At 38.8% G+C, this 22,034-nt stretch overlaps 1 protein-coding gene and 1 pseudogene across 1 annotated transcript; one reads left to right on the plus strand and one right to left on the minus strand.

The window, feature by feature from the left end:
* The first annotated feature begins 9,322 nt into the window (after nt 1-9,322).
* LOC127689745 (putative olfactory receptor 10D4) lies at nt 9,323-10,727 on the plus strand (annotated as a pseudogene).
* A 2,333-nt stretch (nt 10,728-13,060) lies between these two features.
* Nucleotides 13,061-13,981, minus strand: LOC127689942 (olfactory receptor 148-like). The gene has a single exon (XM_052189514.1). The coding sequence runs from the start codon at nt 13,973-13,975 to the stop codon at nt 13,061-13,063; it is 915 nt and encodes a 304-aa protein (XP_052045474.1). The 5' UTR covers nt 13,976-13,981.
* Between the last annotated feature and the right edge of the window lie 8,053 nt (nt 13,982-22,034).

Here is a 22,034-nt window from a genome sequence, read left to right on the forward strand (position 1 = left end):
TTGATGGATTTCCATATATTGAACCAGCCCTGCATCCTTGGGATAAAGCCTACTTGATCATGGTGGATGATCGTTTTTATGTGTTCTTGGATTCGGTTGGCAAGAATTTTATTGCGTATTTTTGCATCGATGTTCATAAGGGAAATTGGTCTGACATTCTCTTTCTTTGTTGGATCTTTGTGTGGTTTTGGTATCACCATAATTGTGGCTTCATAGAAGGAATCGGGTAGTGTTCCTTCTGCTTCTATTTTGTGGAATAGTTTGAAGAGTATTGATGTTAGGTCTTCTTTGAAGGTCTGATAGAATTCTGCACTGAAACCATCTGGTCCTGTGCTTTTTTTGGTTGGAAGACTTTCTATGACCCCTTCTATTTCTTTAGGGGTTATGGGACTGTTTAGATGATCTATTTGGCCCTGGTTTAATTTTGGTATTTGGTATCTGTCAAGGAAATTGTCCATTTCCTCCAGATTCTCCAGTTGTGTTGAGTATAGGCTTTTGTAGTAGGAACTGATGATTTTTTGGATTTCCTCAGTTTCTGTTGTTATATCCCCCTTTTCATTTCTAATTTTGTTAATTTGGATACTTTCTCTGTGCCCTTTGGTCAGTCTGGCTAAGGGTTTAATCTATTTTATTGATTTTCTCAAAGAACCAGCTCCTGGATTTGTTGATTCTTTGTATGGTTCTCTTTGTTTCCACTTAATTGATTTCAGCCCTGAGTTTGATGATTTCCTGCCTTCTATTCCTCCTGGGGGAATTGGCTTCTTTTTGTTCCAGGGCTTTCAGGTGTGTCATTAAGCTGCTAGTGTATGCTCTCTCCATTTTCTTTTTGGAGGCACTCAGGGCAATGAGTTTTCCTCTTAGCACTGCTTTCATTGTGTTTCAAGGATTTGGGTATGTTGTGCCTTCATTTTCATTAAATTCTAAAGAGTCTCTGATTTATTTCTTTCTTTCTTCTTTGGCCAAGGTATCTTTGAGAAAAGTATTGTTCAGCCTCTATGTGTATTTGGGCTTTCTGTTATTTTTGTTGCTATTGAAGTTCACTCTTAATCCATAGTGATCTGATAGGATGCATGGGATTAGCTCCCTCTTCTTACATTTGTTGAGGTCTGTCTTGTGACCAATTATATGGTCGGTTTTGGAGAAGGTGCCATGAGGTGCTGAGAAAAAGGTATATTCTTTTGCCTTAGGGTGAAATGTTCTATAAATATCAGTTAAATCCAATTGGTCCAAAGCTTCAATTAGTTTTACTGTGTCCCTGTTTAGTTTCTGTTTTCCTGATCGGTACATTGAGGAGAGTGGAGTGTTGAAGTCCCCCACAATTATTATGTTAGGTGTAATGTGTACTTGAGCTTTAGTAAAGTTTCTTTTACGAATGAGGGTGTCCTTGCATTTGGCACATAGATGTTCAGAATTGAAAGTTCTTCTTGGTGGATTTTTCCTTTGACCAGCAAGAAGTGTCCTTCTGTGTCTCTTTTGATGACTTTAGGTTGAAAGTCAATTTTATCTGATATTAGAATGGCTACTCTGGCTCATTTCCCGAGACCATTGGCTTGTAAATTGTCTTTCAGCCTTTTACTCTAAGGTTGTTTTTGTCTTTGACACTGAGATGTGTCTCCTGTATGCAGAAAAATATAGGGTTTTGTTTCCTTATCCAGTCTGTTAGTCTATGTCTTTTTATTGGAGAATTGAGATCATTGATGCTAAGAGATATTAAGTGATTATTACTTCCTGTCATTTTTGATGTTCTTTTTATATTTGAGTGGTTATCTGCTTTTGGGTCTGATGAAGGAAGGTAACTATCTTGCTTTTTCCAGGGTGTAGTTTCCCAACTTGTATTGGAGTTTTCCTCCTATTATTCTTTGCAGAGCTGGGTTTGTGGAAAGATATTGTGTAAATTTGGTTTTGTCATGGAATATCTTGGTTTCTCCATCTATGGTGAATGAGAGTTTTGCTGGGTATAGTAGTCTTGGCTGACATTTGTGTTCTCTTAGAGTCTGCATGAGATCTGTTCAGGATCTTCTAGCTTTCATGGTCTCTGGTGAGAAGTCTGGTGTGATTCTGATAGGTCTTCCTTTATATGTTACTTGGCCTTTTTCTCTTACTGCCTTTAATATTCTTTCTTTGTTTAGTGCATTTGGGGTTTTGATTATTATATGATGAGAGGTATTTCTGCTCAGGTCCACTCTGTTTGGAGTTCTGTAGGCTTCTTGTATATTCATATGCATCTCTCTCTTTAAGTTGGGAAAGTTTTCTTCCATAAGTTTGTTGAAGATATTTGCTGGCCCTTTCAGTTGTAAATATTTACTCTCATCTATACCTATAATCCTTAGGTTTGGTCTTCTCATTGTATCTTGGATTTCCTGGATGTTCTGGGATACAAGCTTTTTGCATTTTGCATTTTCTTTGACTGTTGAGTCAATGGTTTCTATGGTATCTTCGGTATCTGAGATTCTTTCTTCCATCTCTTGTATTCTGTTGTTTATAGTTGCATCTATGGCCCCTGATTCCTTCTCAAGGTTTTCTATCTCCAAAGTTGTCTCCCTTTGTGATTTCTTAGTTGTTTCTACTTTTGTTTTTAGAACCAGGATGGTTTTGCTCAGTTCCATCATTTGTTTGTTTGTGTTTTCCTATAATTCTTTAAGAGATTTTTGTTTTTCCTCTTTCATGACTTCTGCCTGTTGACTCAAGTTCTCCTGCATTTCTTCAAGGTTTTTTTTTGCGTTTCTTCTTTATTGGTTTCTATCTCTTGAGCCTTATTCTCTTGCATTTCTTTAAGTGATTTTTGTGTTTCCATTATACAGGTTTCTAGCTTATTCATGTTCCCCTGTATTTCTTTAAGAGATTCATTTATATCATTTTTGTGTTCTTCTAGCAGCATCATGACCGGTGATTTTAAATCCAAATCTTGTTTCTCTGGTGTGTTGGCATAACCAGGACTTGCTGATGTTGGAGAGTTTGGTTCAGATGCTGCCATATTGCCTAGATTTCTGTTAGTAGCATTCCTGTGTTTGCCCTTTGCTGTCTTGTTCTCTGGAGTAAGTTGGTCTTGTCTCTGGCTGGTGTTTGAGCCTCCTGAGAGGCTCTGGGGCTATTTCTGCAACACTGGATGGCTGGGTTTCTCCTGTTGTAGATTGCTGATGTGCTGCCCTCCTCTTGGGTGCCCTTGCAGCCCTAGTGTGCTTTGCCCCAGATTGTGTCTGTGAACCAGATGGTGCAGTTTGCTCCTTCAGGGAGTGCTGAGGGTATATGTTGCGGGGACCTTTTCTGCATGCTGATCACTCTGCTGGGCAGCAGAACTCCCAACCGGGTTGGTACATACAAGGCTAGCCTAGCTGCTCAGGCCCTGAGTCTAGGCAAAAGCCTGGCAGGCTAAGGTCAGAGCAAAGTTCCCCTCGGGCTATGACTGTTAATTGGTTCTGTCAGGTGGTCAGGATTGTGGGCGTGCATGTGCTCCCTGAAAGTGCCGGGAGAGTCTGCTGGGCTAACAACCTCCTGGCCTGGTTGGCACACAGATGGCCCACCAAGCAGCCCAGGTCTTGGGCTCAGTCCAGGGCCTGTTGGGGCCTAGACTCCCACTATGTTAGCTTCGGGCTATGCCTGTTAGCCGGCTTTGCCTGCTAGAACTCTCTGGCGTTCTGTAGGCAAAATGGCAGCGCGCGCACTGGGCCGGGCAAACAACCTCCTGGCGGGTTTGTACCACACCTGTCGGGCTTAGACCGTGCCCCCCCCCATGTTGGCCTCGGGTTATATTTGCGTACCTCAGTCTATCTGATCTCTCTGGCACCCGAGAACCAAGATGGAGCGGGGTCTCTCGTAACTGACTGCGGGAGGCAGAGTTCTGAAATGGCTTCTGTGTGGTGAAAGGCACCGTAAATCCGCCACTGCTTGCAGCCTGGCTGGCCAGCGATGGCCAGTAGTCGTGGGCACACGACCTGCCTGGACCCTGTCACCTTGGTTCCACTGCTGATGGCCCTTCCTCTGGAAGGTGCTGGTGCTGTTGCAGCCTGCCGACCCCTCCACATTTTGCTGGGCACCTTTTTTTTTGTTACAACCCTAGTCTCAATGACACCTCAAAAGTTCTTTGATGGCAACCACAAAGGAGAAAAGAGTCCCAAGAGCAGGTAAAGAGTCAGGGACACACTTGTTCCCAGATGAGGGCTTTTGTCTTGTCCTACTGTACCTTGTTTTCATCATGATTGTTTGTTTTCTGAAGGGAACTAAAATGGGAGTGGGTATGGGGAAGAGGGATTTGGGAGTGGGCCTGAGATAAGTGGACAGAGGAAAAACCGTGGTAGGTCATATTGTATGAGAGAATAATTCATTTTCAATAATTTTTTTAAAAATTGGAAATACCATCATGAAACAAAAGTGGAAATTCTAGATATACTCTACTTGCTATTAGGGACTAGTATTCCTATATCTTTTGTCTGTACAAATAAGAAATTCATGTATGAATATCACACCATTGGCATATCCTTATTTATTTTTACTTTCGTATCTATCACTATAATGAATGAAGTCTGTGCATTCATAAAGACCTAATCCAACAAAGACTTGTGTCCTTAGTTCCAGGATCTAGGAAAGTCCTTAAATATATTAACCTTGCTTTTTAGCTTCTGTAGTTCTGTTTCTTTTAATTGAAGTATGAACCAGGATGTGGTTTTGATCACAAAAGTCAAAGAGCTATGAGGATTGGGACTGTGGGATTTAGGCCATGTAGATATTGGCCATCAATGACAACTTGGTTTTTTAGTTTAAAAAAAAACTTTCAACATATTACTTTATCTTTAACATATGACTACTCACTTTTACTAGCCCTACTTATTAAGAAACAATAAAAATGAAATGGAATAAAATAAGATGAATATTGTTGTGGGAAATATTAAAAAAAAAAAGATCAGCATGCTCCCCAGTCAGCAACTCTCTGTCCAGTCAGCCTGGCCAGCCATGCATTGGCAGGTAATGGTCAACCTGCTTTTATGTCGAGGAGACTCTGGCCTGGAGCTCTTGAAACGTCTCTACCTGGCTCACTAAGTTCCCACTGGTGGGTCACTACCACATCAGCACCATGCTTCAAATCCCCCATAGCCTTTGTGGTACACATTCGGCAAACCCATGCTTTGCTGCCACACCTTTCTCTCTTGAACCCAGTCGAACTACCATGTGAAGGAAAATGTAACACAGACTTTGTTCAGAAGCAATGGTGACTCAATTGCTTCATGCAGCAACTAAATCCAAATCTTGTAAGCCTTATTAAATCTAAATCCTTTGCTGGTGAATCCTGATGGATCTGCCATTGAAACTGGGAGACACTTGTAAGTACATTTTGTCCTCATGCTATCCCTGTCCCAAAATACCTAATTCCCCCAGCTTCCTCTCTTACCCTCTCCAACCCAGAAGTCCTGCCTACTCATCCAGTGATTGACTCCTTTAATAATTAGGGGATTTTTTTTTTTTTTTACAAGAAGTGACCTGACTATGACTCACTCCTTTCACCAGCCTTCTGAGGAAAGCAGAATTAGTATCAACATACAAACAGCACCAGGCCCATCCACAACAGAACATAGCTTTACCCCAGTGAAGATACCAGGGTAGCCATACACTAAATATCCTTAGTTGCTTGTAGCAATATCTATTTCTATTCTATCCCATCATCATTAGATGTTTTATCAGACATTAGTATCACATAGCTTTAAGTGTAGAGGTTTTAAGATGTATTTTGATGATCAGCACAGCTTTTTTTCCCACTTCATTTTAATATGCTTTTTAAAGTCTTGGGGGATGGCTTCTGGTCTGAACTGGTGCCCTGAGCAGATACTGGCAAAGATGTGGAGAAAGAAGAATACTCCTCCACTCCTCCATTTTTGGTGGGATTGCAAGCTGGTACAACCATTCTGGAAATCAGTCTGCCGGTTCCTCAGAAAACTGGATATAGTATTACCTGAAGACCTAGCTATACCACTCCTGGGCATATACCCAAAAGATTGTTGAACATATAACAAGGATGCATGCTCCTCTATGTTCACATCAGCCTTATTTATATTAGCCAGAATCTGGAAAAAACTGAGATGTCCTTCAGCAGGAATGGATACAGAAAATGAGGTACATTTACACAATGGAGTACTACTCAGCTATTAAAAACAATGACATCATGAAATTCTTAGACAAATGAATGAAACTAGAAAATAGCATCCTGAATGAGGTAACCCAATCACAAAAGAACATAAATGGTATGCACTCACTGATAAGTGGATATTCCTCCAAAAGTTTGGAATACCCAAGATTTAATTTACAGACCATGTGAAACCTAAGAAGGAATGCTTCAATGATTCTTAGGAGGGGTAACAAAATCCTCAGAGGAGGAAATATGGAGACAAAGTGTGGAGCAGAGACTGAAGGAAAGGCCATCCAGAGACTGCTCCACCTGGGGATCCATCCCATATATAGTCATCAAATGAAGACACTGTTGTAGATGACAAGATGTGCATGCTGACTGGAGCCTGATATAGCTGTCTCCTGAGAGGCTCTGCCTGAGTCTGACATATCGAGGTGGATGCTTGCAGCTAATCACTGAACTGATCATGAGGTCCCCAAAGGAGGAGTTAGAGAAGGGACTGAAGGAGCTGAAAGGGTTTACATACCCATAGGAAGAACAAAGGTATCAACCAAGCAGAACTCTCAGAGCTCCCAGGGACTAAACCACCAACCAAGAATCAGGTGTGGGGAAGGACAGCAGAGATGGCTAGATGACCATGAAAATAAATAGAAATCTGCAACTGACAGTGCTGAGGAGATGGGGAGGGGGCAAGACAGAGGCCTAGAATAGGGAGGGGGCCAAGAATTAATGGGGGGGGACCTTAGTTGTGACTCACTACACTGGGGATATGGAATCTGTAAAGCCTACCTCCTGTAGCAAGGCAGGAGCCCCAGTGAAGCATTAGAGAGGCCAACCTGCCCACAAAACTTTCTGCCCAAAATTTATTCTGTCTACAAGAAACAGAGGCACAGGGGTGTCCCTTCCCCCACAGAATTGAGCTGGACTTCCCAGCCCATTCCTGACATCCCTGGCTGGCACCGCCTAGCCTTCTGCTGGTGTTATCTCTGGCCTTTGTTCCAATGGGAACAATACAACTGCTTTCACCTTGACAACCAAGGCTGCCTCAGGGCAGTCTCACCTGGAGACCAGCAGAGACCTGCTAGCCGACCTGCTGAGAAGTGGAGCCAAGGAGTTCTCCTAAAGACTATATATTTTGGCTAAAATACAGTAAAGTCAGTCTCTATCGGCAACTGTCGTCTTGACTCATTTCTCTTTCGTCCCCTTCCCGTTTATCCCCAGAATTCTCTTTCAGGTCTGTAGTTCATATGTGGCCGCAGGCGGCTACACAGGGGATAGAGCAGAAACAGAGGAACTGACCCACCAATATCCAGCTCAACTTGAGAGCCATTCCATGAGCAAGCACCAATCCCTAACATAATTAATAATACTTTGTTATGCTTGCAGACAGGAGTATGTTGTCCTCTAAGAGGCTCATTCAGCAGCTGACTCAGACAGATCCAGATACCCATACCCAAACAGTAGATGGAGCTTGGGAACACTTAAAAGAAGAATATGAGGAAGGGTTGTGGCCCCATTGGGGATTGGATATTCACAGGAAGGCCAGCAGTCAACTAACTCGAACCCCTGGGGAACCTCAGAGTCTGAACCAACAACCAAAGAACATACATAGGCTGGACTTAGGCCTCCCCATTCATATGTAGCAGATGTGCAGCTTGGCCTTCGTGTGGGTACTGGACAACAAGAAGGGAGCCTATCCAAAAGCTGTTGCCCATACATGGAATATGTTCTACTAGCTGGGCTGCCTTGTCTGGTATCAGAGGGAGAGGAAGCACTTAGCCTCATAGAGACTTGATTGCCAAGGGGTGGAGTGATACCCTGGGGAGCCCCACTGGCTCAGAGGAGAAGGGGAGGAGGGATAGGGGAAGGATTGTTGGAGGAGGTGTTTGGTAGGGGGCAGAGAGCAGTGCCCTGGCATCAGATGCTGACATTCACAGCCATATATTATGTGGAGAGGGAGTCTAAATAGAATTTCTCTATCAAACCACTCATATTCCAGGGAACCCAGGAGTAGTAGAGGTGGAAAGAATATAAAAGTCAGAGGGGATGGAGGACACCGGGGGATCTAGGTCCTCTGAATCAACTAAGCAAGGCTCATAGAAATGCACCAAAACTGAGTCAAGAAGCACAGAGCCTATACAGGTCTTCACCACATCTTCTGTATATATGCTATGATTTTCTTCAGCTTAGTATTTCCTTCATCATCTTTGTACACTTTTCATAAAACAGCCAGCACAGGGTCTACAGGTCCTTTGTGTATATATTATAGCTTGTTCAGCTTAATGCTTTTATGGACTCCTCAGTGTGTGAATAAGTGGGTCTCTGATTTTTTTGCTGGCTCTTGGGGATCGTTTCCTTCTGTTGGGTTGCCTTGTACAGCCTCAACATTATGGTTTTTGCTTTATATTATTTATTTTGGCACATTAAAAGTAAATATATGAATAAGTAAATAAATGAAAAAATTATCCAGAGTCAACAAAATATAGAAGAACATTGTAATAGATAAGTAGATCAATAAAATGTGGCAATCATATGTGTTATAGAAAACCACAGTTATAAAAATAATGATATAAATGACACATTGTAGCTGGTCTTTGCTACTTTGTTATTCTTCCTTTTCCCACAGTTTATCTCACCGTTTTAATTCTTATCAGTATATAGGAAAGAAAGATGGACAGAGAAGAGAGAGAGAGATATCCATGAATCTAACTTCTTCTTTGTTTCTTCTTTGAGCTCAACTACTGACAAACTGCAACTAATCCCCTACCCTACCAACAACCAACAATCATCAACATTGCCTCTTGATTCCCTAGCATTTATTTACCCTCTGAAAAGTTCCCAGAATTTCAAATATTACACAATTGTAGATATTATCTGCAGGTGTTAAAACCATGCCTCGGCTAGAGCATAAAGCAAGTCATAATCAGTTACTGTGGACAGTCCAGAGCAACCCCATATCCCCACCCCTGGGATTAAAAAGATACTGATAATATTCTTATAAGAATATTTTTCTTATAATATTTCTGTTATTTTTTCTAAAACAAAAATGCAAATTCCAGGATTGTTACTACACATGCTATAATACAGATGAACCTACAAATCATGTAAAGTAAAAGAAAATCAGGCATAAAATGTTTGTTTGTGTGTGTTTGTGTGTATGCACACACACATGGATGTGTAGGGGAATGGTCATTGTAGATTTATGAAATGGAAAGTAGATTATTGAAAGGCAGTCCTGCATTTAGAGGTGAGAACGTCATCTTTGCTCCTGTCACTGAGCAGTCAGGTGCAGCCAGGTATGCAGGGAACACCAGAGATTGTTTGGGACAAGGTCTACTGGGGCCCCACCTGCACCCAGGAGCTGGGCAGCGCTGCCACAGCCATCTGTGCACCTATCCTGCTAGGGGACATCTGCCCTGCAGGGAGTGCCACAGTTAGAGGGAGTCCCACTTTTAGGGGTGAGGCCGCCATCTTTGCTCCTGTGACTGAGCAGACAGGTGCAACCAGGTACACAGTGAACTCTGTAAGAACACCCTTGTATAAGATCGCTTGGGACACTATCTGCCAGGGGCCCACCTGCACCCAGGAGCTGGGCAGCCCCACAGCACTCTGTGCCAGGGGGTCACCCAGAGATGCTGAGATAGGTTTACAAGCACACAGGAGAGACAAGCACCAGCCAGAGATAGCAGGACCAACAAACACCAGAGATAACCAGATGGCAAAAGGCAAATGTAGGAACATTACTAACAGAAACCAAGTTATTGTATGCCTGTGCCCTTCTGGGAAACTTGCTTCTTTTTACTGAAATCATCTCCTCTCTACAACTCCACACACCCATGTACTTTTTCTTGGGCAACCTCTCCATCTTTGACATGGATTTCTGTTTCACTATGGCTCCCAAGATGTTGTCATATCTCTCAGGATGGGGTGGAGGGATATCTTTCCAGGGATGTGTTGTACAATACTTCTATCATTGTCTGGATTGCACGGAGTGCTTTCTGTACACAGTGATGGCCTATGACCAGTTTGTTGCCATCTGCTTCCCTTTGAGATACACAATCATCATGAACCACATAGTATGCTGTGTCTTGGTCTCAGGGACCTGGATGAGTGGCTGTGTGCACGCCACTATCCTAACTTCCCTCACTTTCCAGTTAGTTGCCCTACAGTGGCCCCAGCAATGTGGGATATTACTTCTGCGACATGCCTGCAGTGTTACTTCTAGCCTGTGAGTTCCACTCTCTGGCACAGAGGGTAGGCTTTACAAATGTTGGTCTTTTATCTCTCATTTGCTTTTTACTCATGCTTGTGTCCTGTACTCGAATTAGGATCTCCATCTCAAAAATCTTCTTCTTCTGCCTTCAACAGAAGGCAGGCAGCACTGTTCACCTGCAGTGCCTACCTCACAGCCATCATCTGTGTTTACTGGCCAGTCATCATCATCTACCTTCAACCCAGTCCTAGTCCATTGCTTGGTGCAGTTATTCAGATTTTGAACAATCTTGTGACACTTACCATCAACCCATTGATCTATAGCATGAGGAACAAGAATGTAAAAGCAGCCCTGAGGCATGTATTTCTTAAGAGAAATCTCAGTTTGGAAAGTAAATGAACATCTAAATCTTTGCTTTAACACAATTTCAACATTCAGTAGGGCAGATTTGCATGTACAAGTTATTTCAGAAGCTACCTTAGCATCTATGACTTCCAAGGCATACTAAAATGAAATGTACATTACATCAGTTTACCTCTTCCCCATTGTTTGAAGATACATATTTATTATATATTTTCCTGTGTTTAATAATGAAATGTAAGTAACAACATCTCTTAACAGATCCTGTGTTTACTTTTATGCTGTGTGTGTTTGGTCTGATCGCAACTATTTTATCAAGTATTTGTTAATCTTCAGACTGTTTAAAATGATTAAGAGACACATTTATTCTCTCAAATCCATCAAACAGGAATTTTATGTACTTTTTAAAATGGAAAAGGTAAGCTCCACTTTCTACAAGAATTACATGAATTCATACAGAGAATAAGTTATATTTAAGATGAACTCTTTGAAGCATAAAAGCTTACATGACCTCAAACTTGTTTCTTGTGCATATCTTAATTTGGAACTGAGATATGTTTCTTGTCATGAAATTCTACTCCAAAAGGCACACACATGGATTATTTCCCATTAGATATTCAAGAAATCCTTGTTGTGTTTTGAAAAATTGGCTCCAGTCAGACAAAAGAACCAATTAAATTGAAATACATTTGTGTATTTTAAGAACTAGAACAATAGTTAATGTTTAATGTATCTTAATCAAGTAGCTGTAAGTTTCCAAAGGAAAATGTCTGTTTCTCTATTTTTCATAGCATTTACCTTTCTCTAATTTCTATACTCCAAATGCCAATAAATATATGGATACAGTTTATTTGAAAACTTAGTTAAATTTTAAGTAACATATCCTTTCTATTGTACTGGTTTTAGTTTTCCCTTAATTTTTTTTATATCTGCTAGCTACTCAGGGATTTTATTGAATGCTATATCCATTTTTATTTCGAAAGAAGATGCAAATACATTATGGAGAAGATAGAAACAAAGAAGAAAAGGAGCATCTACTTGTGTTGTAGAAGAAAATTATTACTGCATAACAAAACGATTAGTGTATGTTTTCCATTAAGTTTCTGCATATGAACACAGGCAGTTGAAGACTTCTTTTGCAGCTGGAAATTACACAGACACACACACACACACACACACAATCATATTCATTCACATCTATATGAACTTCTGTTACAAAATATTCTAACAGGGTGCTGTGATGTGCTGTCTAAATCTCTGAGATACTATATCACATAAGCAATCAGTCATTTCCTGATAGAAATCAAATACATATTAATACAACACAAGAAATACTAGGTCTTTCCAAAAAGTCACAATTAATTTGAAATAGTAAAAATACTAATATTAAAGATTCAAAAGTAATTCTCAGCTTTATGTCCTTTTCTATATTCACATAAACACTGAAAGTGGAGTAACTCTCCATTTCATCAGAAGGTTATAATTTAAAATGTCCTGCTTCTCAGGAGCTACCACAGTCAGTCCTATCTGGCACTTCTGCCTTTTTGTTTTTGAATAGGATGCCAAAGAGACATGTTTTATTACCTTGCCTCTTCTTTTTCTTTTAATTTTTGTATGTTTACTGTGTGTGTATGTGTGTGTGTATTTAAATCTTGCCTTTATTTACTTATTTATGAGTATCCCTGAGTGGGTAAAATGTGGAGTTCAAAGATATAACTCAGGAGGTAAAGTATTTGTTACCAATTTCATCAAGAATTTTGAAGTCAACTAAAACTAAAGCTCTGGGTACCGATTGATAAAGCAAACTAGTTTGGTATTTGAGGACCTTATCTTCAGAGCACTTTAAGGGTTGTGTATACTTTAGTGAATGGTCATCATAGTAAAGTTAATAAGTAGATATATGTGAAAAAGTGTGTGAAGAATAATTAATTCTCTAAATATATGAATTAAGAATCTATAAAACATGAGATGGGAAATGTTAGCAGGCAAAAAGGAGAAGTGTATTCTAAGTGCAACAGAAGTTGAAGTGAGGCCAGGCTTGACACAGAGAGGAGTAAGAGAAGGGTCAAAGTTATTTTCTATCTTTAATCACACAACAAAATGCAAGCCCTTCATGGAGACAGGAAACCTGGCTTCTGCTATTTTTATGAGGCTTACAGATTCCTTGCCCAGGGAAAGCATGGGCAATAGTAATGGGTATACACGAAATATGAGATGCTGGTAATTATTGAAGCAAAACAAAAACAAAATCCTGTAAATAAGTGTTTTATTTTGTGTGCTGATTTGTTTAAGAGACTAAAACCAGAGGTTGATGATATCAGAAAATAATTTTCAAAAATCCATCATGAACTCCAAAATTCATTTCTGAACATCTAGGCTAAACTGTGAAACACCCTTCTCAAGGCCCTCTTCTCTTCCTTGTTCCTCAATGAATAGATTAAAGAGTTCAGCATGGGTGAGACAATATTATTTAATATCTGCACCACAGCCCCAAGCAGAGGGTTTGGTGTGCGCTGCAGGTAGATGATGATTACAGGTCCATAGGCACAGAGAATGGCTGTGAGGTGGGCACTGCAGGTGGAGAATGCTTTCTGCCTGCCCTCTGCTGAACGGATTCTCAGAATGGCAACCCCAATGTGTACATAAGAGACACAAACACTGAAGAGAAGTATCAGAGCCAGAAAGCCAACATTGATGGAATCCACCTTCTGGGCTAACTTATTGTCAGTACAAGCCAGAGGTAAAACTGCAGGAAGGTCACAGAAGAAATAGTCTACTTGATTGGATGCACAGTAGACTAAACGAAAGGTTAAAGAAGTCAAGATGGTGGCATGAGGACAGCCCCCTAACCAAGCTAATATTACTAAGCTCACACACACTTGGGGTTTCATGATGAGCATGTATCTAAGCGGGTGACAGATGGCAACATAACGATCATAGGCCATCACAAAGTAGAGGCATCCTTCAGTAAAACCCAGAAGGTGATAGAAGAAAAGCTGGGCAGCACAGCCTTTGTAAGAGATGGCTGGGCTCCCACCAGAAAGATAAAGTAGCATCTTGGGACAGGTTACTGATGGGAACAACATGTCAAAACTAGATAGAAATCCCAAGAAGAAATACATAGGAGTATGAAGGGTAGATGAAGAAATGATTGCTATAAAGAGTGAGTTTCCAAGCAAAGTGAAGAAGTATATAAATAAGAATACCACAAAGAGTAAAGTCTCCAGTCCTTGGGTCTGGGGTATTCCCAATAGAATAAATTCATCCAGCAATGTGAGATTTTCCATGGTGCAGGAAGCCTGTTTTGGATTTTCCCAAAAGTGAAAATATGAACGTAGAGGTTAATACTAGTGATGAATTTACTGTCCTATTTTTTACCCTTTTCCTTAAAAATAATAATAAAAATTATTTCAAGTTATTTTGTGGTATCATAGCATAAGAATATAAACTTCATATCTAAAGATAAAATTTTCTCTAATGCATGAATGGAAACAGACTAAAACTTTAACAGGATAAAATAATAGATGAGCTAAGAAGATAGAGTACCAAGTTCCAAGCAATGAGAAGGTTTAGCTAATTTCCATAATCTATTGTCTAGAATTTACAGAAAATGAAAATCCAACCTGGAAAGTTGTTCCTTCTCTTTCCCTTTAGAGCATTTTAAATTGCTCAGTAACATTCATCAGCATCTCAAAATATTCATCAAATTTGAACTTTGAGACACATCTCTAACTTGAAGTAGAAGTCATCATAAAATGTAATTTGTATAATATTTATACACATATACATACATCTGTATATATAGACATATATGCATACATCTATATATATATATATATGTATTCATATACATATACCTATACCTATTCCTTGGTTAGGAATAGGTATTTTTTCATATTATAATGTTCATATGATAGTAAAGTTTTTCAATATTTTCTTAGACATTTAAATTCCCTAGAACTTAGCAGCTATGCTGTACATGTAGGTTTTAGATTTTAGTAGAGCTACATGATACATAAAGAAATTAGTATCACATATTATATAATAATATACTATCAATACAATGTTAATATATATCATTATATATTGAATTTTGACTAATTAGAGCATTGAAAGCTATCAAACCTGGACTTTATGGATAATTAGTGTTTGGAAATGTTTTATTTACCAAAGAAATGAAAGTAAGCATGTTTAACATGAGCCAGTGTTCTCAGTAGACATTAACACAGTTTGATGCTACTAAAATTAGAACTATATACACTGTCATCAGTAGTCATCATGTCACATTTTGCTTTGTTTCATTTGACTGGAAGTAGGTAACTGAATATGCTGAAAACCCAAAAGTATATCTCTGAGTGTGGTAAGTATGTTAAAATGCTTGCATTTTGAAGGTTCTTAGGAATCAGTCATGACCAAACTATTTCACTTTGCATTTTTACATTATCTTCTTGAGATAAAAATCATTAAGACATTATCTACTCAACATTGCTATGATGTCTAACTTTGATTTAATTTTCATTTTCTCTAATCTTCCCTTAAATTAGTAATTTCTATGTAAAAATAATTTACCTTCTAAAATCTTGTAAGTGACATCAATACCATGTCCATCCATGCATGATGTTCTTGTGAGATTGAGTGTAGGGTTTGATAAGTTTGAGATCCTAAAATTAAGATCATGATACATATAATCTAAATCTAATCTAGCAGTGCGTATTGAAAAACTAGAATTTGCTCAGGGGGTATATACCTGAATGACAAATTGGAAATTACTCCATGAACATAACTGGACCATGTGTTCTATGAAGAAACAATTCATAGTTATACTATATCTCTGCAACATATGTTGGATGCTACCTCTTTGTTTTGACACCACCACACTTTTTGAAGGTTCTGAAATGATTAGTTTCAACCTGGAATGATAGTTAAAAATTTGAAACAATGAACTCCAGAGCCACAACATTCATTTTCTCTTTCCACATTCTACGTGTACTGGAGAACGCGTAGATACTCCTTACATTATGGCGATTCTGTGAAAGGAGAGAGACAGGAAGAATGACAATATCTTCATAACTGCTGTCAAACAATCACTGTCTATTGATGAAGGACAAAATCTGAAAATAGTAAGGTGGTAGAAGAGTAATGGAAAGAAAGTGTAATTTCCTAAGGCAAGCCACATGAAAATATCACTATTATTTAAAATTTTCATATCAACATAAAAAAGCATGAAGAGGAATTAGTATAAAAATTAGTATATCTGAAATTTTAGATTGATCATTTCAGTTCTTGTGATAATCACATGTTGTTTTATGTAAATTTATATATTAAATATTATATATTTATATAAATTAATAATAAACTATTAAAGTCATTTATTTTCATTATTGTATGAAGTTTATAATTAATATTTATTGCATTGAAGTCATTGAATCTTGGATACTTTCAGTTCTTTTGAAAGAAAGCTAATATTCTACCCTTTTATTCCTTATCTGGACTTGAATTCGTTTTTTGTTTATGCAGCATTATAAAGGAGAGGTCATGGTTTCTGGTCATTCCAGAGTTCTGAGAGAGCCATCTCCACATACACATGTCATTAGAGTTTTCAAGACAATTAAATTCAGTCTCAATGAGCAGAGAAGGCAAACACACACACACACACACACACACACACACACATATGTATGTACATATATATGCATATGTGTGTGCTTAATATGTAATAAGTATTCAATTATGTTTATTATTGGCAAACGGATAATATTTCTCTTCTGAAGCTCCTGTTAAAAAATCAATATATGATTTACCTTGTAAATGACAGAATTTTGTTTCTTCCAGATTGATAGGGGAAGTCATTAGAAAAGAAGAGACTTTCAAGAGGGACACATTTCTTTTGAATGCTAACTTGTTCTAGTTACTTGTAGAGTAGAAGATTTGAGGAATTTTTATTTACATCTTCACTTAAGGCAAGGAATGGAGAACACACTTGTTTAATATTGGATTGAATACCATGAAGTATGAATGTCTGCTCAGGAAATACCCTTTGTTCCCCATGAAGGTAGCAGAATTTTATACAAAAGTACAGCAGATGATGAGAAGATTGGGACACAGGCTTAAGTGCCTACTGTATCTCACACAACCTGTATGTCTGTACCATCTCAAAACACTCTGATACAGTGCAATATAATTGACACTAACGGTTGACCTTATGACATACTTGGAAAACAACGAGCCATATCGCATCTGGTTCTAAAGCAATTGATACAAGATCAACATTAAGATTACAATTCAAACCAAACCAAAAAAAAAAAAAAACCCATGAGAAATATCTTATGAAAATGTCTCTATTGCAGATTGACACATTCTTTGCTACTGTTTTACCACATTTTCCCTACAAATTCTAGTGTTATGAAAAACAAAAACAACATATTCTCATCAATTCTATACCCACCACTTGGCAACTCTCATAGGAATCACAACCACATGGAAACAGAATGATAATTCAAATAGCAACTTAGGATTGTTCTGTAATATAATGAATATGGTTTCCTAAAAGACAGAACTGTAAATTTGAGCAACTAGGATAAGTAAAGCAGGCCTACTCAAATTAATTAAAAAAGAATTGTAAAAACTAATTTAAAATTTTATGTTTGTGTGTTTGGTGTGCTGTTGTGTATTTGTATATATACAGACCTGTAGCCTATGTGTGCACATATGGAGGCCAAAGAACACCCTCAGGTATCTTGCCTGTGCCTCCCTCCCCTAACTGAGACAGGATCTTTCAGCTTGGAGCTTGATGCTCTGACTGGCCATCGAACCCTCAGACCTGCCTGTCTCCATGCTGCACCCTGAGAGTAAAAAGAAAATTTAATCCAAAACCTTTGAATTGTCATTGATTTTCCTCACTTGCTCTCAATTTGGGTCATGTAATGCTGTTTTTTGAGATGTGAAACTATAATGCGTTTTGTGACTGGATGTTCTTATAAACATGTGAGGTGCTGTTGCAAATCATACCTGATTTATAGTTGACATCCACTAAATGTGCTTCATTAAAGTGGAACAAAACTTACAGAGTTGTTGCAAAGATTTAAGAAGATGATGTTCTTGAACAGTTTTTATTCTCAGGATAATACTACAGGGTAAGACTATAGTTTCCCGGAGACTGGGAGACCCTTACTAATGCACTTGGGAAAGTGACTGTATTGAGATAAATGTGAACATGTTAAGCCTGAATGAGATAACTGGGAGAGAGAAAACAATGCCTAGAGGTGTATGACTAGAGAACAAACCTTTGAATATACTGTATTTTAGATAATATGAAAATGTGCAGATGCTTATGAATGAAGGCATTAATTTTACAGAGAATTAGGAATACAATCAGAGAATTTGTCTTTTGTATCCTTGGTAAAATCTATTACTTTCTCCGCCCCCCCCCACCCCGTGCCAAAACAATAAAATGCTTAACTAAATTCAATGACTGTATTCTTTTGTTACAAGATTTGTTATGAGTTTTTTTAAAGCAATAAATGATTACTAAACAATGAGTAATGACCCAATAAAGTGTTCACTTCTCCATGCTTCGAGACACTGAGTGGCAGCAATGACATTGTCCATCACACTGATGGAGGAGGAAGTCAGGACTTTTGGTACCATAGGATTTCAGAAGCATGAGAAAGAAGACTTAGGAAGGAAGGAAAGCAGATTTGAGCACTCACTTGATCATCACTCATTGAGCTGTTTAGTCATCTTTAATTTCTTTCAAAGGTGATGGGGCTCCCCACTCCAAATGATCCCCATTCTGTGATGCCAGCGTTGGATTTGAGATTACTTTTTTACATACAGATCACAAATGGCCTCTTTTCTTTCAGGATCATACATAGAAGAGTGTAGTGCATCCCAGGTGACAGGATGGTGTGTTGGTTGTGAAAGTGAATAGATTTTCTGCATTTGTGAAATTTTAAATGATGTCATGGTCTCTCTAGAATCTCATTCATGTTATAAGACTCAAGAGAAGGAGTCTTCTGAGCTCAGGGAGTGATTAAACACTGTTACAACACAGACTTCAGTAAGGAAGATAATCCTTAAACCAATTGGCAGTGTCTGAATCCCCGTTGACCCCTTCACTTTCTCTTCTGGGTAAAGGTCTCACTGGACTGTCTGTGCCCTGGAAACCTCTGCAAGCTGCTGTGCTGTATTTCACAATGTGTCCCTTGTGCAGTATTTTCTTTAAATACTTTCTTGGACAAATATTTTCTTGTCTCCTTATTTATTTGATTGTTGAATGTGCCCTCTCTTGACAGATATTTTATCAGATTATATTTTTTCTGTCTACTTTCCATAAGGCACTTATGAGCAGAGGAGCCTCCCTTTGTATACTGAAGCCCAATAAATATTTGTCTTAGAGATACTAAAAATGAATATATTAATTGTATATGTGTATTTCATTATATATATATATATATATATATATATAAACATATATTATGCATTCTTGCTTACGTTCCAGGGTTTTCATCTAATCTCTCCAATAGCCAGAAAGATATGTGATCCCTGGTTCACCTAGTTCCAAGCAACTATTGCATCCACTCTCTGGAGGACTTTGTGTCTTTAGCTCTTATTCTGCCAGACCAGAAGATGCACTCATCATCCTTAATATTTTACTGTCCAGACACTTTAGTAAAAAAGAGAAGTTGTAGATATGAGGACAATTGCCACATATAAGGAAGAGGACTGATTGTAATTATTTTGACATATTTCAGGGCCATGTTTTTTTTTATTCGATGTATTCTTTATTTACATTCAAATTATTTCCCATTTTCTGGGTCCCCACTCCCCGCAAGTCCCATAAGCCCTCTTCCCTCCCCCTGTTCCTCCATCAACTCCTTCCTACTTCCCTGTTCTGGTATTCCCCTATACTGTTGCATTGAGTCTTCCAGAACCAGGGGCCACTCCTCTGTTCTTTTTGGACCATGTTTTTAAAACTAACAAAAAGAAACTTTTGGGGCTTTACATTGTGCTCTGCTATTTATTTGCATCAGCATGGAAGAATGTAGTTTAAGATAAACTTTGGTCAGTCATACTATTTAAAAACTTAGCAGAGTAAGTATATCTTTATATTTCACAGATTTAAGAGGGATCCATCCCATATACACTTACAAAATCCAGACACTATTGTGGATGCCAACAAGTGCTTGCTGACAGGAGCCTGATATAGCTGTCACCTGGGAAGCATTTCCAGTGCATGACAAATACAGAGGGGGATACTCTCAGCCAACCATTGAACTGAGCACAGGGTGTCCAATGGGGGAGCTAGAGAAAGGACCCAAGGAGTTGAAGGTGTTTGCAGCGCCATAGGAGGAACAACAATCTGAACCACCCAGTATACCTAGAAATCCAGGGACTAAATCACCAACCAAAGAGTACACATGGAGGGATCCATGGCTCCAGATCCCTATGCAGCAGAGGATGGCCTTGTTGAACATCAAATGGAGGAGAGGCCTTTGTTCCTGAGAAGGCTAGATGCCCCAGTATAGGGGAATGCCAGGACAGGGAAGCAGGAGTGGGTGGATTGGTGAGCAGGGGGAGTGGGGATTTGGGAGGGGATTTTCCAGGGGGGGGGGACCAGGAAAAGGTACAACGTTTGAAATGTTAATAAAGAATATATCTAATAAAAAATGTACAGCTCAGGAAGGAAATTTTGCTAAAAGAAAATATGTTACAAATAGCAAATTTAGACTGAGTCTTACAGCCACATACTATCTTTTTCATAAGTTTTACACCCAGTGGACAGAGACAATGATACTCTGATGTCTACTGCTGGGCTCTTATTTCTTTAAGTACCTATGTTGTGAAGACCTTTTCCTGAAGCTGATTTTTCACAAGCCACCCAGTCTCCTACTGACAGTCCTGAGATGTGAAGCCTTTCATGCCTGAGCTCTTAGATGGTTGCTCATTCTTTTGTTGTCATCATTCAGCTGGTTTTCCTTTGGCCATGCTGCTTATTCTGAATTTGCTGAGGGGATCCCTCCAGAGATGTAACAAACAGCTTCTTTCCTATGAAGATCATTCTGTCTTTCTTCATCAGTTATTTGTTTTTTCTTTTCTTTTGGTGATCCCTGCTTGTATGCTTTCATGTCTCAACATTAAGGTGGTCCTAGAAAGGATCATTTTAAAGAAGATCCTTGAGAAAGGATTGTTTTAAACCACCTCATAATATTAAAAACGACTCAGTGCTGATATATAAGAACTAACTTCTCAGTTATTCCCTTCAAAAATGTCCCCCTTCTCCCAGAAATACTTTCTTTTTTTAAAAATAATTGTATTCATATATTTTTTCTTTTTTTTTATTCGATATATTTTTTATTCATTTCAAATGATTTCCCCTAGTCCTGTTGATCATGTATGAAGGCTTTGAGGGGACACCATAGATCACAATTTTCAGTCTTAAAAATTCTTATCTCCATAAATTAAGTCATTTTGGATGCATAATCTGTTTAAATGTATTTTCTTTGCACATGTAGTGTCATTTGCAATATGAAGCCAGGAGGAGATGTGATTCAACACCTTTGAACTTGGGTGAGGTAGAAACATTCAGTAATGAACACTCTTATAGTGACTATAATTCTCAGTGGTGAGAATGTTATTCTCAGGGAAATATGTTAGTAAACTTATCCATGTAGGCAATTGTATTATGTTCTGTATTTTGCGCATTTGTTAAAAATAGTTAGCAGTCAGAAAGATTAGCGCTCAAGTGTCATATCTGCTTTCTGGTAGGGCAGCGATCTTAGATTTGGTATATTCTCTGGTTCCTAGATATTCCTGAGCAAAATAAAGCTGAACTCTGCTTATTAGAACATTTGTCATTACCAAATTATATTATTAATATCAGGTATGTATTATGATTCTTACTCTTCTTCAAGTAAGTATCCCATCTGTCTCTCTCTCTCTCTCTCTCTCTCTCTCTCTCTCTCTCTCTCTCTCTGTGTGTGTGTGTGTATGTGTGTGTATGTTTGTGTATGTGTGTTCATGCCTCATGAACACAATTTTCTGAGGCAATAGAGGTGTAGAACTTGTGGAAGTAGCAAACCAATGACTGCTCTTATGTGAGATCCATGTCAAGAGAGGGATCCTATGTCAATACTGCCTGAGTGACCAGGACCTGGAGGATGGATAGCTCAGAGACCTAGAATAGACAAAAACCAATAAATTATTCTCAGTGATACCCAATATATAGATAGATGGTGCCTAGTCTATCATCAGAGAAGCTTCTTCTGGCAGCTGATGGGATCAAATTCAGAGACTCATGGTCAAACTTTAGGACGAGAAAGAGCCAAATTTAAGTACCTCCAACAA

The sequence above is a fragment of the Apodemus sylvaticus genome, chromosome 7 (genome assembly GCF_947179515.1).
Source record: "Apodemus sylvaticus chromosome 7, mApoSyl1.1, whole genome shotgun sequence".
In the NCBI taxonomy this organism is placed as follows: domain Eukaryota; kingdom Metazoa; phylum Chordata; class Mammalia; order Rodentia; family Muridae; genus Apodemus; species Apodemus sylvaticus.

Excerpts from the sequence above, each read along its gene's own strand:
- LOC127689942 (XM_052189514.1), bottom strand. The coding sequence starts at position 13,975 with ATGGAAAATCTCACATTGCTGGATGAATTTATTCTATTGGGAATACCC.